The 13,786-nt window shown below is 44.5% G+C and overlaps 1 protein-coding gene across 2 annotated transcripts; it reads left to right on the forward strand.

Annotated features, from left to right (window-relative positions):
• The first annotated feature begins 491 nt into the window (after positions 1-491).
• LOC147977186 (ABC transporter G family member 48-like) lies at positions 492-12,178 on the forward strand. Of its 2 annotated transcripts, none has more exons than XM_087519186.1 (7): positions 492-1,203; positions 2,316-2,398; positions 2,529-2,613; positions 2,745-3,035; positions 3,120-3,210; positions 3,336-4,243; positions 11,667-12,178. In XM_087519186.1, the coding sequence occupies exons 1-6, from the start codon at positions 670-672 to the stop codon at positions 4,241-4,243; spliced, it is 1,992 nt and encodes a 663-aa protein (XP_087375312.1). In that variant the 5' UTR covers positions 492-669; the 3' UTR covers positions 11,667-12,178. The 2 variants fall into 2 exon arrangements, with proteins under 2 accessions (XP_087375312.1, XP_087375313.1); XM_087519187.1 differs by lacking the exon at positions 11,667-12,178 and adding an exon at positions 4,361-4,882.
• The last annotated feature ends 1,608 nt before the right edge of the window (positions 12,179-13,786 follow it).

The raw sequence follows: 13,786 nt of genomic DNA on the forward strand, positions 1-13,786 counted from the left end.
AGGAGGCGTATTCAGCCCATGCTAGTGAGAGGTCACGTCTGTTCTGAGCCGGCAATGCGGAGCGGCCTCTCTACAACAGCAGGAGTACGGGCAGGAAGCAAAAGCCTCTCTAGTTTGTCATGGGCTTGCGGGAAAAAGCACGCCCAAACCGCTTGGTGGACCAATACAGGCGAAGCTACACTATGCCTTGGCCCGCCCAACCCAAAGCAATTTCACGAGCAATATGCTATTTAGTGAGCAAAAACAAGGTCTATGTATAAGTTAAAGCATAGACTAGCCCGCCTTGAATTTTTAATGCAGCTCTGCCAGTGTAGGCCTGCATTGGATGACACAACACGTACACACTGCTTGAGGTCCGCGTTGAAGAGCAATGGATGGATGGAATGGACCGGCGAAGTTTCCCTCCCTCCATCCATCAACTACACGTACAGACTGGCCTGCCTTGCCTTGCATCTATATATATGTATGTATGATATTTGCATCTCATCTGCTACCACAAGGCAAGGCAAGGCAAGGAACAAAATCGGGCGTGCACATGGAGTGAGGATCGCCTATTCCCATTCCCAACGCCAACGTCTTCCTTCCTTTCCTCCACCACTCTCTCGTCTCTCGTCTCTTCAGAGACCAGAGAGCTAGCCACTCCACCACTAGCGAGCGATCGAGGCAGCCATGGATCCTCCTGGCCCGGGGATACAGCTGGGCACGCTCTCCGGCAGCCGCCGCAGCATGGGCTCCTCCTACGGCTCACGCCGCTCCGGGGGCACAGGCTCCATCTCCCACTCCTTCCGCCAGCCCGCCGGCGCCGACGACCCCTTCGGCCGCGCCGCGTCGCAGCAGGGCCACGACGACGACGAGGAGAACCTCCGATGGGCAGCCCTGGAGAAGCTGCCCACCTACGACCGCATGCGCCGCGCGGTGCTCCTCAATCACGCTGGAGCTGGAGGCGCGGACGGTCATGAGCTCCAGGGGTTGGTGGACATCGAGCAGCTGGCCAGCGGCGAGGCCGGGCGGGCGCTGCTGGAGCGGGTGTTCCAGGACGACAGCGAGCGGTTTCTGAGAAGATTGAGGGACAGGGTGGACCGGGTGGGCATCGACCTGCCGGCGATCGAGGTGAGGTACCAGGGCTTGTCGGTGGAGGTGGACGCCTTCGTCGGCACCAGCGCCCTCCCCACGCTCTGGAACTCGGCCACAAACTTCCTACAGGTATTGTATTTAATTATTTTCTTCTTTTTTCCGTAACGAAATCAGTCTTGCTTGGTCTTTTCATTAATTCCTTTCCCGCGCGCTCGCTCGCTCAATCGTACTACGTCTCACATAGATAGCTATGGTGCATGGGAGAGGTGAAAATAGGAATGAAGGGAAAACACCATTACCACTATAGTTTATATATATATATATATATATTCTTTTTTGTGGTACGTAATAGATAGATACCACCATGCATGCATGTGTTGGATGTGGTAGTAAAACATCAATCAATCAATATTCATACCGAATTTGCCTCTGATTTGAACACGAAACTTTTTTGTTTGATTTCTTTTTCTTTTTTCTCTTTTTTAATGAGGGAAAAAAAATACTACTGTAGTACGTGTTTCTTACAGTTTTTTTCTTTTGAGATTTTCTTACAGTTTGTTGTTTTCACCTCTGGCTCTGCTCTGCTCTGCGCTGCTGCTGTGGGATATTTATATTTATATTTATATTTATTTTACCTGGAGAGGAGAGGAGAGGATTCACACTTCCTCTTCCATTTACCCCTCTTCCCTTATCCCTCATCAAAAAGAAAAAAGAAAACAAAAAACTTGTCTCTTCCTTCCCTCCCCTCCCCTCCCCCCCCCCCCCCCCCCCCCCCCCCCCCCCCATGGCGATGGCCCTCCACTCCACCCAAGCCCAAGCCCAAGCCCAAGGCCAATTCCTCGGCAGCGGCGGCGGCGGCGGCGAAAGGAAAGATCAGTTCACGCAACGACGACGACGATGACCTGGACCTGGTCAGTCCAGAGAGAGGGACCATGCAGATGCAGATGCAGCTCAGGTGTTCGACCAAATGTCTGTCTCTCATCGATACATCGAGAGCAGAGCAGAGCAGAGAGACTCTGCTTCTTGTGTGCTCAATCAATCAAATTTGACAGACAGACAGACTCTGCTTCTGCTTCTGTTTGTCTGTCTGTAGACTGTCTATGTAGGCAGCAGCGCACGCATCATGCATCAAAATGAAGTGAAATGAATGGATTTATTCAATACTACTTACGTATCAACATCATTTACTACCTACTGTATTTATTTGCTAATGACATTACATGTTCCATGACTGCCTGCAGAGTCTTGTGGGACGCCTCGCTTCCTCCAACAAGAAGACCATCAACATACTCCAAAACGTCGACGGCATCCTCAAACCATCCAGGTACGTACCTAGGTGTGGTGATCAATTCTTCTTCCTTTCCTTTTCTTTTTCTTTTTCTTTTTTTTCTTTATCACACAAGCACAAGGACTACCTTTTCAAGCCTACTAGTAGTAACTAAATAAATTTTCAGGATGACCCTTCTGCTTGGACCTCCATCTTCAGGAAAGAGCACACTCATGCGAGCCCTCAGTGGCAAGCTCGACAAAACCCTCAAGGTTTCTTTCTTTCTTTCTTTCTTTCTTTCTTTCAACTTCGACAACACTCAACATAAGTAGCACTCATGCTTCTTGTTAATTTCTTTTTACTCATGCATGATGCATTATGTTATGGCCACATGAATGAACAGGTATCTGGCAGCATCACCTACTGTGGTCATACGTTCCAGGAGTTCTACCCCGAGAGGACCAGCACGTATGTTAGTCAGTACGATCTCCACAATGCTGAGATGACTGTAAGAGAGACGCTCGATTTCTCCAGGCGCTGCTTAGGCGTCGGTGCCAGGTATGACATGCTCGCTGAGCTCGCTGCCAGGGAGCGCGAAGCTGGCATCAAGCCAGACCCTGAGATCGATGCTTACATGAAAGCTACTGCCGTGCAAGGGCAGGAGACTAATATCGTAACCGATCTTACCCTCAAGGTGAGTTTTTCTCTATTCTTTCAATTACTTACTTGCCCATTTTTGAGTCTAACAAGAAGAAAAACAACCTCACTCTCATCTCAGGTGCTTGGGCTTGACATTTGTGCCGATATGCCCATTGGTGACGACATGATCAGAGGAATTTCTGGCGGCCAAAAGAAGCGCGTAACAACCGGTATATATGCAATGCAGGAACCCTTCCTTCCTTCCATTCATTCATTGTTAAAAGAAAAGGATTTCCTTACTTAATTCATATATATTACGCTAGCTTGTCTGATTTTCTATTGTTACTTGTGTCAGGGGAGATGTTAACGGGACCTGCAAGGGCATTGTTCATGGATGAAATTTCCACTGGTTTGGACAGCTCTAGCACATTTGAGATTGTGAAATACATAAGACAGCTGGTCCATGTGATGAATGAGACCGTGATGATCTCCCTCCTACAACCACCGCCAGAGACCTACAACCTCTTTGATGACATTATTCTGCTGTCAGAAGGGTACATAGTGTACCACGGGCCACGCGACAGCATCTTGGAATTCTTTGAAGCTGCTGGTTTCCGGTGCCCTGAAAGGAAAGGGGTTGCCGACTTTTTTCAAGAGGTGACTTCCAAGAAAGACCAGCAGCAGTACTGGTACCTTGAGCAGCAGCAGTATCGTCACGTGTCTGTCCCAGAGTTTGCCCAACGTTTCAAGTCATTCCACGTAGGCCAGCAGATGCTCAAGGAGCTGCAAATCCCTTTTGACAAGTCCAAAACTCATCCTGCTGCGCTCACCACCAACAAGTATGGGCAGTCCAGCTGGGAGTCCATCAAGACGGTGCTGTCGAGAGAGCAGCTGCTGATGAAGCGCAACTCCTTCATCTACATCTTCAAGGTTACCCAGCTGATCATCCTTGGGCTCATGGCCATGACTGTGTTCCTCAGAACAAAGATGCCATATGGGCACATCTCCGACGGCGGCAAATTCTTTGGTGCTCTCACTTTCAGTTTGATCACCGTCTTGTTCAATGGGTTTGCTGAGCTACAACTGACGATTAAAATGCTTCCTACCTTCTACAAGCAAAGGGATTTCCTCTTCTTTCCCCCGTGGACCTTTGCACTGGTAACAATCATCTTAAGAATTCCTGTTTCGCTTATGGAGTCTGCGGTATGGGTCGTCCTCACCTACTATGTCACGGGCTTCGTACCTATCAACCTTTTCACTTAAGTAAGTCTGGTGCGCCGGTATCTCAATACCTAGTTCAATCTCGTTACCGGCAAGTCTCTTTACTCGTTCCGTAATACATCATCTCGCAACTAACTCATTAGTTGCAATGCTTGCAAGGCTTATGTGATATGCAATACCGAGAGGGCTCAGAGATACCTCTCCGACAACCGAAGTGACAAAAATCCTAATCTCGAACTACGCCAACCCAACATGTACCTTTGGAGACACCTGCAGAGCTCCTTTATAATCACCTAGTTACGTTGTGACGTTTGCTAGCACACAAAGTGTTCCTCCGGCAAACGGGAGTTGCATAATCTCATAGTCATAGGAACATGTATAAGTAATGAAGAAAACAATAACAACATACTAAACGATCGGGTGCTAAGCTAATGGAATGGATCATGTCAATCACATCATTCTCTTAATGATGTGATCCCGTTAATCAAACGACAAAACATGTCTATAGTTAGGAAACATAACCATCTTCAATTAACGAGCTAGTCAAGTAGAGGCATACTAGTGACACTTTGTTTGTCTATGTATTCACACAAGTATTATGTTTCCGGTTAATACAATTCTAGCATGAATAATAAATATTTATCATGATATAAGGAAATAAATAATAACTTTATTATTGCCTCTAGGGCATATTTCCTTCAGTTTCCCACTTGCACTAGAGTCAATAATCTAGTTACATCGCCATGTGATCTAACATCAATAGTTCACATCTTTATGTGGTTAACACCCATAATTCACATCGATATGTGACCAACACCCAAAGGGTTTACTAGAGTCAGTAATCTAGTTCACATCGCTATGTGATTAACACCCAAAGAGTACTAAGGTGTGATCATCTTTTGCTTGTGAGATAATTTTAGTCAACGGGTCTGTCATATTCAGATCCGTAAGTATTTTACAAATATCTATGTCAACAATGCTCTGCATAGAGCTACTCTAGCTAATTGCTCCCACTTTCAATATGTATCTAGATCGAGACTTAGAGTCATCCTGATCTGTGTCAAAGCTTGCATCGACGTAACTCTTTTACGACGAACCTTTTTGTTGCGTCCATAATCGAGAAACATATCCTTATTTCACTAAGGATAATTTTGACCGCTGTCCAGTGATCTACTTCCTAGATCACTATTGTACTCCCTCGCTTAACACAGTGTAGGGTATACAATAGATCTGGTACACAGCATGGCATACTTTATAGAATCTATGGCTGAGGCATAGGGAATGACTTTCTATCTTCTGCCGTGGTCGGGCTTTGAGTCTTACTCAATTTCACACCTTGTAACACAGGCAAGAACTCTTTCTTTGACTGTTCCATTTTGAACTTACTTCAAAATCTTGTTAAGGTATGTACTCATTGAAAAACTTATCAAGCGTCTTGATCTATCTCTATAGATCTTGATGCTCAATATGTAAGCAGCTTCACCGAGGTCTTTCTTTGAAAAACTCCTTTCAGTCACTACTTTATGCTTTGCAGAATAATTCTACATTATTTCCGATCAACAATATGTCATTCACATATACTTATCAGAAATGTTGTAGTGCTCCCACTCACTTTCTTGTAAATACAGGCTTCACCGCAAGTCTGTATAAAACTATATGCTTTGATCAACTTATCAAAGCGTGTATTCCAACTCGAAGAGGCTTGCACCAGTCCATACATGGATCGTTGGAGCTTACATATTTTGTTAGCATCTTTAGGACTGACAAAACCTTCTAGTTGCATCATATACAACTCTTCTTTAAGAAATCCATTAAGGATTGCAGTTTTGTTATCCATTTGCCAGATTTCATAAAATGCGGCAATTGCTAACATGGTTCGGACAGACTTTAAGCATCGATACGAGTGAGAATCTCATCGTAGTCAACACCTTGAACTTGTTGAAAACCTTTTGCGACAATTCTAGCTTTGTAGATAGTAACACTACTATCAACGTCCGTCTTCCTCTTGAGGATCCATTTATTTTCTATGGCTTGCCGATCATCGGGCAAGTCAACCAAAGTCCATACTTTGTTCTCATACAGGGATCTCATCTCAGATTTCATGGCCTCAAGCCATTTCGCGGAATCTGGGCTCATCATCGCTTCCTCATAGTTCGCAAATTCGTCATGGTCTAGTAACATGACTTCCAGAACAGGATTACCGTACCACTCTGGTGCAGATCTCACTCTGGTTTACCTACGAGATTCGGTAGTAACTTGATCTGAAGTTACATGATCATCATCATTAGCTTCCTCACTAATTGGTGTAGTAGTCATAAGAATAGATTTCTATGATGAACTACTTTCCAATAAGGGAGAAGGTACAATTACCTTATCAAGTTTTCTACTTTCCTCCCACTCACTTCTTTCGAGAGAAACTCCTTCTCTGGAAAGGATCCATTCTCAGCAACGAATATCTTGCCTTCGGATCTGTGATAGAAGGTGTACCCAACATTTTCTTTTTGGGTATCCTATGAAGACGCACTTCTCCAATTTGGGTGGTTTGAGCTTATTAGGATGAAATTTTTTCATATAAGCATCGCAACCCCAAACTTTAAGAAACGACAACTTTGGTTTCTTGCCAAACCACAGTTCATACGGTGTCGTCTCAACGGATTTAGATGGTGCCCTTTTTAACGTGAATGCAGCTGTCTCTAATGCATAACCCCAAAACTATAGTGGTAAATCGGTAAGAAACATCATAGATTGCACTATACCCAATAAAGTACGGTTATGACGTTCGGACACACCATTATGCTGTGGTGTTCCAGGTGGCATGAATTTGTGAAACTATTCCACATTGTTTTAATTGAAGACCAAACTCGTAACTCAAATATTCGTCTCCGCGATCAGATCGTGGAAACCTTATCTTCGACTTATGTTTCATCAAGTAGATATACCCATATCTACTAAAATCATCCGTGAAGGTCAGAAAATAACGATACCCGCTGCAAGCCTTAATATTCATCGGACCACATACATCAGTATGTATGATTTCCAACAAATCTGTTGCTTGCTTCATTGTTCCGGAGAACGGCGTTTTAGTCATCTTGCCCAAGAGGCATGGTTCGCAAGCATCAAGTGATTCATAATCAAGTGATTCCAAAATTCCATCAGCATGGAGTTTCTTCATGCGCTTTACACCAATATGACTTAAACGACAGTGCCACAAATAAGTTGCACTATCATTATTAACTTTGCATCTTTTGGCTTCAATATTATGAATATGTGTATCACTACGATCGAGATCCAACAAACCATTTTTGTTGGTGTGTATGACCATAGAAGGTTTTATTCATGTAAACAGAACAACAATTGTTCTCTAACTTAAATGAATAACCGTATTGCAATAATCATGATCAAATCATATTCATGCTCAACGCAAACACCAAATAACACTTATTTAGTTTCAACACTAATCCCGAAAGTATAGGGAGAGTGCGATGATGATCATATCAATCTTGGAACCACTTCCAACTCTCATCGTCACTTCACCCTTAACTAGTCTCCGTTCATTCTGCAACTCCCATTTCGAGTTACTAATCTTAGCAACTGAACTAGTACCAAATACTGAGGGGTTGCTATGAACACTAGTAAAGTACACATCAATAACATGTATATCAAATATACCTTTGTTTACTTTTCCATCCTTTCTTATCCACCAAATACTTGGGGTAGTTCCGCTTCCAGTGACCAATCCCTTTGCAGTAGAAGCACTTAGTCTCAGGCTTAGGACCAGACTTGGGTTTCTTCACTTAAGCAGCAACTTGCTTGTCGTTCTTCTTGAAGTTCCCCTTCTTCCTTTTGCCCTTTTCTTGAAACTAGTGGTCTTGTCTACCATCAACACTTGATGTTTTTCTTGATTTCTACCTTCGTCGATTTTAGCATCACGAAGAGCTTGGGAATCGTTTCCGTTATCCCTTGCATATTATAGTTCATCACGAAGTTCTACTAACTTGGTGATGGTGACTAGAGAATTCTGTCAATCACTATTTTATCTGGAAGATTAACTCCCACTTGATTCAAGCGATTGTAGTACCCAGACAATCTGAGCACATGCTCACTAGTTGAGCGATTCTCCTCCATCTTTTAGCTATAGAACTTGTTGGAGACTTCATATCTCTCAACTCGGGTATTTGCTTGAAATATTAACTTCAACTCCTGGAACATGTCATATGGTCCATGATGTTCAAAACGTCTTTGAAGTCCCGATTCTAAGCCGTTAAGCATGGTGCACTAAACTATCAAGTAGTCATCATATTGAGCTAGCCAAACGTTCATAATGTCTGCATCTGCTCCTACAATAGGTCTGTCACCTAGCGGTGCATCAAGAACATAATTCTTCTGTGCAGCAATGAGGATAAACCTCAGATCACGGATCCAATCCGCATCATTGCTACTAACATCTTTCAACACAATTTTCTCTAGGAACATATCAAAATAAACATATGAAAGCAACAACGCGAGCTATTGATCTACAACATAGATATGCTAATACTACCAGGACTAAGTTCATGATAAATTAAAGTTCAATTAATCATATTACTTAAGAACTCCCACTTAGATAGACATCCCTCTAATCCTCTAAATGATTACGTGATCCAAATCAACTAAACCATGTCCGATCATCACGTGAGATGGAGTAGTTTCATTGGTGAACATCACTATGTTGATCATATCTACTATATGATTCACGCTCGACCTTTCGGTCTCCGTGTTCCGAGGCCATATCTGTATATGCTTGGCTCGTCAAGTATAACCTGAGTATTCCGCGTGTGCAACTGTTTTGCACCCGTTGTATTTGAACGTAGAGCCTATCACACCCGATCATCACGTGGTGTCTCACCACGAAAAACTTTCGCAACGGTGCATACTCAGGGAGAACACTTCTTGATAATTAGTAAGAGATCATCTTAAAATGCTACCGTCAATCAAAGCAAGATAAGATGCATAAAAGATAAACATCACATGCAATCAATATAAGTGATATGATATGGCCATCATCATCTTGTGCTTGTGATCTCCATCTCCGAAGCATCGTCATGATCACCATCGTCACCGGCGCGACACCTTGATCTCCATCGCAGCATCGTTGTCGTCTCGCCAATCTTGTGCTTCTACGACTATCGCTGCCGCTTAGTGATAAAGTAAAGCATTACAGGGCGATTGCATTGCATACAATAAAGCGACAACCATATGGCTCCTGCCAGTTGCCGATAACTCGGTTACAAAACATGATCATCTCATACAATAAAATTTAGCATCATGTCTTGACCATATCACATCACAACATGCCCTGCAAAAACAAGTTAGACGTCCTCTACTTTGTTGTTGCAAATTTTACGTGGCTGCTACGGGCTTAGCAAGAACCAATCTTACCTACGCATCAAAACCACAACGATAGTTTGTCAAGTTGGTGCTGTTTTAACCTTCGCAAGGACCGGGCGTAGCCACACTCGGTTCAACTAAAGTTGGAGAAACTGACACCCGCCAGCCACCTGTGTGCAAAGCACGTCGGTAGAACCAGTCTCGCGTAAGCGTATGCGTAATGTCGGTCCGGGCCGCTTCATCCAACAATACCGCCGAACCAAAGTATGACATGCTGGTAAGCAGTATGACTTATATCGCCCACAACTCACTTGTGTTCTACTCGTGCATATAACATCAACACATAAAACCTAGGCTCGGATGCCACTGTTGGAGAACGTAGTAATTTCAAAAAAATTCCTACGCACACGCAAGATCATGGTGATACATAGCAACGAGAGGGGAGAGTGTTGTCCACGTACCCTCGTAGACCGAAAGCGGAAGCGTTATGACAACGCGGTTGATGTAGTCGTACGTCTTCATAACCCGACCGATCAAGCACCGAAACTACGGCACCTTCGAGTTCTAGCACACGTTCAGCTCGATGACGATCCCCGGACTCCGATCCAGCAAAGTGTCGGGGAAGAGTTCCGTCAGCACGACGGCGTGGTGACGATCTTGATATTCTACCGTCGCAGGGCTTCGCCTAAGCACCGCTACAATATTATCGAGGATTATGGTGGAGGGGGGCACCGCACAAGGCTAAGAGAATGATCACGAAGATCAACTTGTGTGTCTATGGGGTGCCCCCTGCCCCCGTATATAAAGGAGTGGAGGAGGGGAGGGCCGGCCCTCTCTATGGCGCGCCCTAGGGGAGTCCTACTCCCACCAGGAGTAGGATTCCCCCTTTCCTAGTCCAACTAGGAGTCCTTCCATGTAGTAGGAGTAGGAGACAAGGAAGGGGAAGAGGGAAGAGAAGGAAGGAGGGGGCGTCGCCCCTCCCCCTAGTCCAATTCGGACTAGTCAATGGGGGGGGCGCGGCCTGCCTCTCCCTCTCCCCTAAAGCCCAATAAGGCCCATATACTTCTTCCCCCGTATTCCCGTAACTCCCCGGTACTCCGAAAAATATCCTAACCACTCGGAACCTTTCCGATGTCCGAATATAGTCGTCCTATATATCGATCTTTACGTCTCGACCATTTCGAGACTCCTCGTCATGTCCCCGATCTCATCCGGGACTCCGAACTCCTTCGGTACATCAAAACTCATAAACTCATAATATAACTGTCATCGAAACCTTAAGCGTGCAGACCCTACGGGTTCGAGAACAATGTAGACATGACCGAGACACGTCTCCGGTCAATAACCAATAGCGGAACCTGGATGCTCATATTGGCTCCTACATATTCTACGAAGATCTTTATCGGTCAGACCGCATAACAACTTACGTTGTTCCCTTTGTCATCGGTATGTTACTTGCCCGAGATTCGATCGTCGGTATCTCAATACCTAGTTCAATCTCATTATCGGCAAGTATCTTTACTCGTTCCGTAATACATCATCTCACAACTAACTCATTAGTTGCAATGTTTGCAAGGTTTATGTGATGTGCATTACCGAGAGGGCCCAGAGATACCTCTCCAACAATCGGAGTGACAAATCCTAATCTCGAAATACGCCAACCCAACATGTACCTTTGGAGACACCTGTAGAGCTCCTTTATAATCACCCAGTTATGTTGTGACGTTTGGTAGCACACAAAGTGTTCCTCCGGCAAACGGGAGTTGCATAATCTCATAGTCATAGGAACATGTATAAGTCATGAAGAAAGCAATAGCAACATACTAAACGACCGGGTGCTAAGCTAATGGAATGGGTCATGTCAATCACATCATTCTCCTAATGATGTGATCCCGTTAATCAAATGACAACACATGTCTATGGTTAGGAAACATAACCATCTTCGATTAACGAGCTAGTCAAGTAGAGGCATACTAGTGACACTTTGTTTGTCTATGTATTCACACAAGTATTATGTTTCCGGTTAATACAATTCTACCATGAATAATAAACATTTATCATGATATAAGGAAATTAATAACTTTATTATTTCCTCTAGGGCATATTTCCTTCAATAAGCGTCCAAGATCTCCTTCTGGACCTTACAGTCATGAGCAATGGCAAGGAAGTGCATATGTCCAACAGCCGTATTTTGCAACGGAGCCGACATATTGGGGTTGTGCACCTCCTATGTATCCACGGTTTCCTTCATGGGGGTTTAATCCTTGGGCGCCATATCCTACAGGGCCAGCAGATTATTTTCAGCCGGGATGGATCCCGTCGAGGCCTATGTTCAGACCAAACGTACATGACAAAAGGGCTCGGTTCAATGAGGAGGCTAGATCACATAACGCCATCGAGATTCGAGGAGGTCGATCACCGGTACGCAGTGCAAAGCGCAACAACTATAAGGGCGACTACAAGCACGTATGGATGCCGATGAAACGTGCCGATCCTAAACCCAGGAAAAGTGCAGATGATTTAGATGTTGCTCATGGTCTGAAAATAGCAGAACACCAGTTAGATGAAGGTGTTGTCAATTGTATAGAAACAAGCAGTGTCTCCACAGAAGTTGTTGGTACAAAGGAGAAAAGTAATGGCGTGAAGTTGCAGCAAGCCGGCCAATCTAATCAATTTGAAGAGAAAACTAATTCTGGGTATGACCCGCATGCATGGTCAGACAAGGAATATGTTGTATCCTCACATACTAGTCAACAGTATAAATCGGCAAGTTCGTATGCTGATTTAGTTATGAGAAATTGTGGCCCAGGAACGTCCAAGAGTTTGCCTCCAATGGGTTTGAAGTATAACGGCAACACATGCACACGTTGGGATTCCAGCAATGTACGCGGACATAATTCTAATGCTAGTAAAATATAGGATCAGCAAGGAGGTTTGTCGGCTAAAGACAAAATATTCATCCCAGGAGGAACAGTACGTCAATACCGGCCAAAGGACCGGGGGGGCAGCAAAATTAAGTCAGTCGCGTCAGGGGCTAAACCATCACCTCAGTGGTGCCCAAAGGGACTTACTCACACTCAGAAACGACGTGTACAATGATACGTCTCCGTCGTATCTACTTTTCCAAACACTTTTGATCTTTTTTCGGACTCTAACTTGCATGATTTGTATGGAACTAACCCGGACTGACGCTGTTTTCAGCAGAATTGCCATGGTGTTATTTATGTGCTGAAACAAAAGTTCTCGGAATGACCTGAAACTTCACAGGGATTATTTTTGGAAATAATAAAAAATATTGAAAAAAGAATCAAGGTCAGGGGCCTCACACCCTAGGCACGAGGGTGGGGGGCGCGCCCCCTGCCTTGTGGGCCCCCTGTAGCTCCACCGACCTCAACTCCAACTCCATATAATCATGTTTGGGGAGAAAAAAATCAGAGAGAAAGATTCATCGTGTTTTACGATACGGAGCCGCTGCCAAGCCCTAAACTCTCTCGGGAGGGCTGATCTAGAGTCCGTTCGGGGCTCCGGAGAGGGGGAATCCGTCGCCGTCATCATCATCAACCATCCTCCATCACCAATTTCATGATGCTCACCGCCGTGCGTGAGTAATTCCATCATAGGCTTGCTGGACGGTGATGGGTTAGATGAGATTTATCATGTAATCGAGTTAGTTTGTTAGGGTTTGATCCCTAGTACCCACTATGTTCTGAGATTGATGTTGCTATGACTTAGCTATGCTTAATGCTTGTCACTAGGGCCCGAGTGCCATGATTTCAGATCTGAACCTATTATGTTTTCATGAATATATGTGAGTTCTTGATCCTATCTTGCAAGTCTATAGTCACCTACTATGTGTTATGATCCGGCAACCCCAAAGTGACAATAATCGGGACCACTCCTAGTGATGACCATAGTTTGAGGAGTTCATGTATTCACTATGTGTTAATGCTTTGGTCCGGTACTCTATTAAAAGGAGGCCTTAATATCCCTTAGTTTCCGCTAGGACCCCGCTGCCACGGGAGGGTAGGACAAAAGATGTCATGCAAGTTCTTTTCCATAAGCACGTATGACTATATTCGGAATACATGCCTACATTACATTGATGAATTGGAGCTAGTTCTGTGTCACCCTATATTATGATTGTTACATGATGAACCACATCCGGCATAATTCTCCATCACCGATCCAATGCCTGCGAGCTTTTCACATATTGTTCTT

Source organism: Triticum urartu, chromosome 4A, assembly GCF_056163025.1.
Source record: "Triticum urartu cultivar PI428250 chromosome 4A, HENAU_Tu73, whole genome shotgun sequence".
NCBI classification, from domain to species: domain Eukaryota; kingdom Viridiplantae; phylum Streptophyta; class Magnoliopsida; order Poales; family Poaceae; genus Triticum; species Triticum urartu.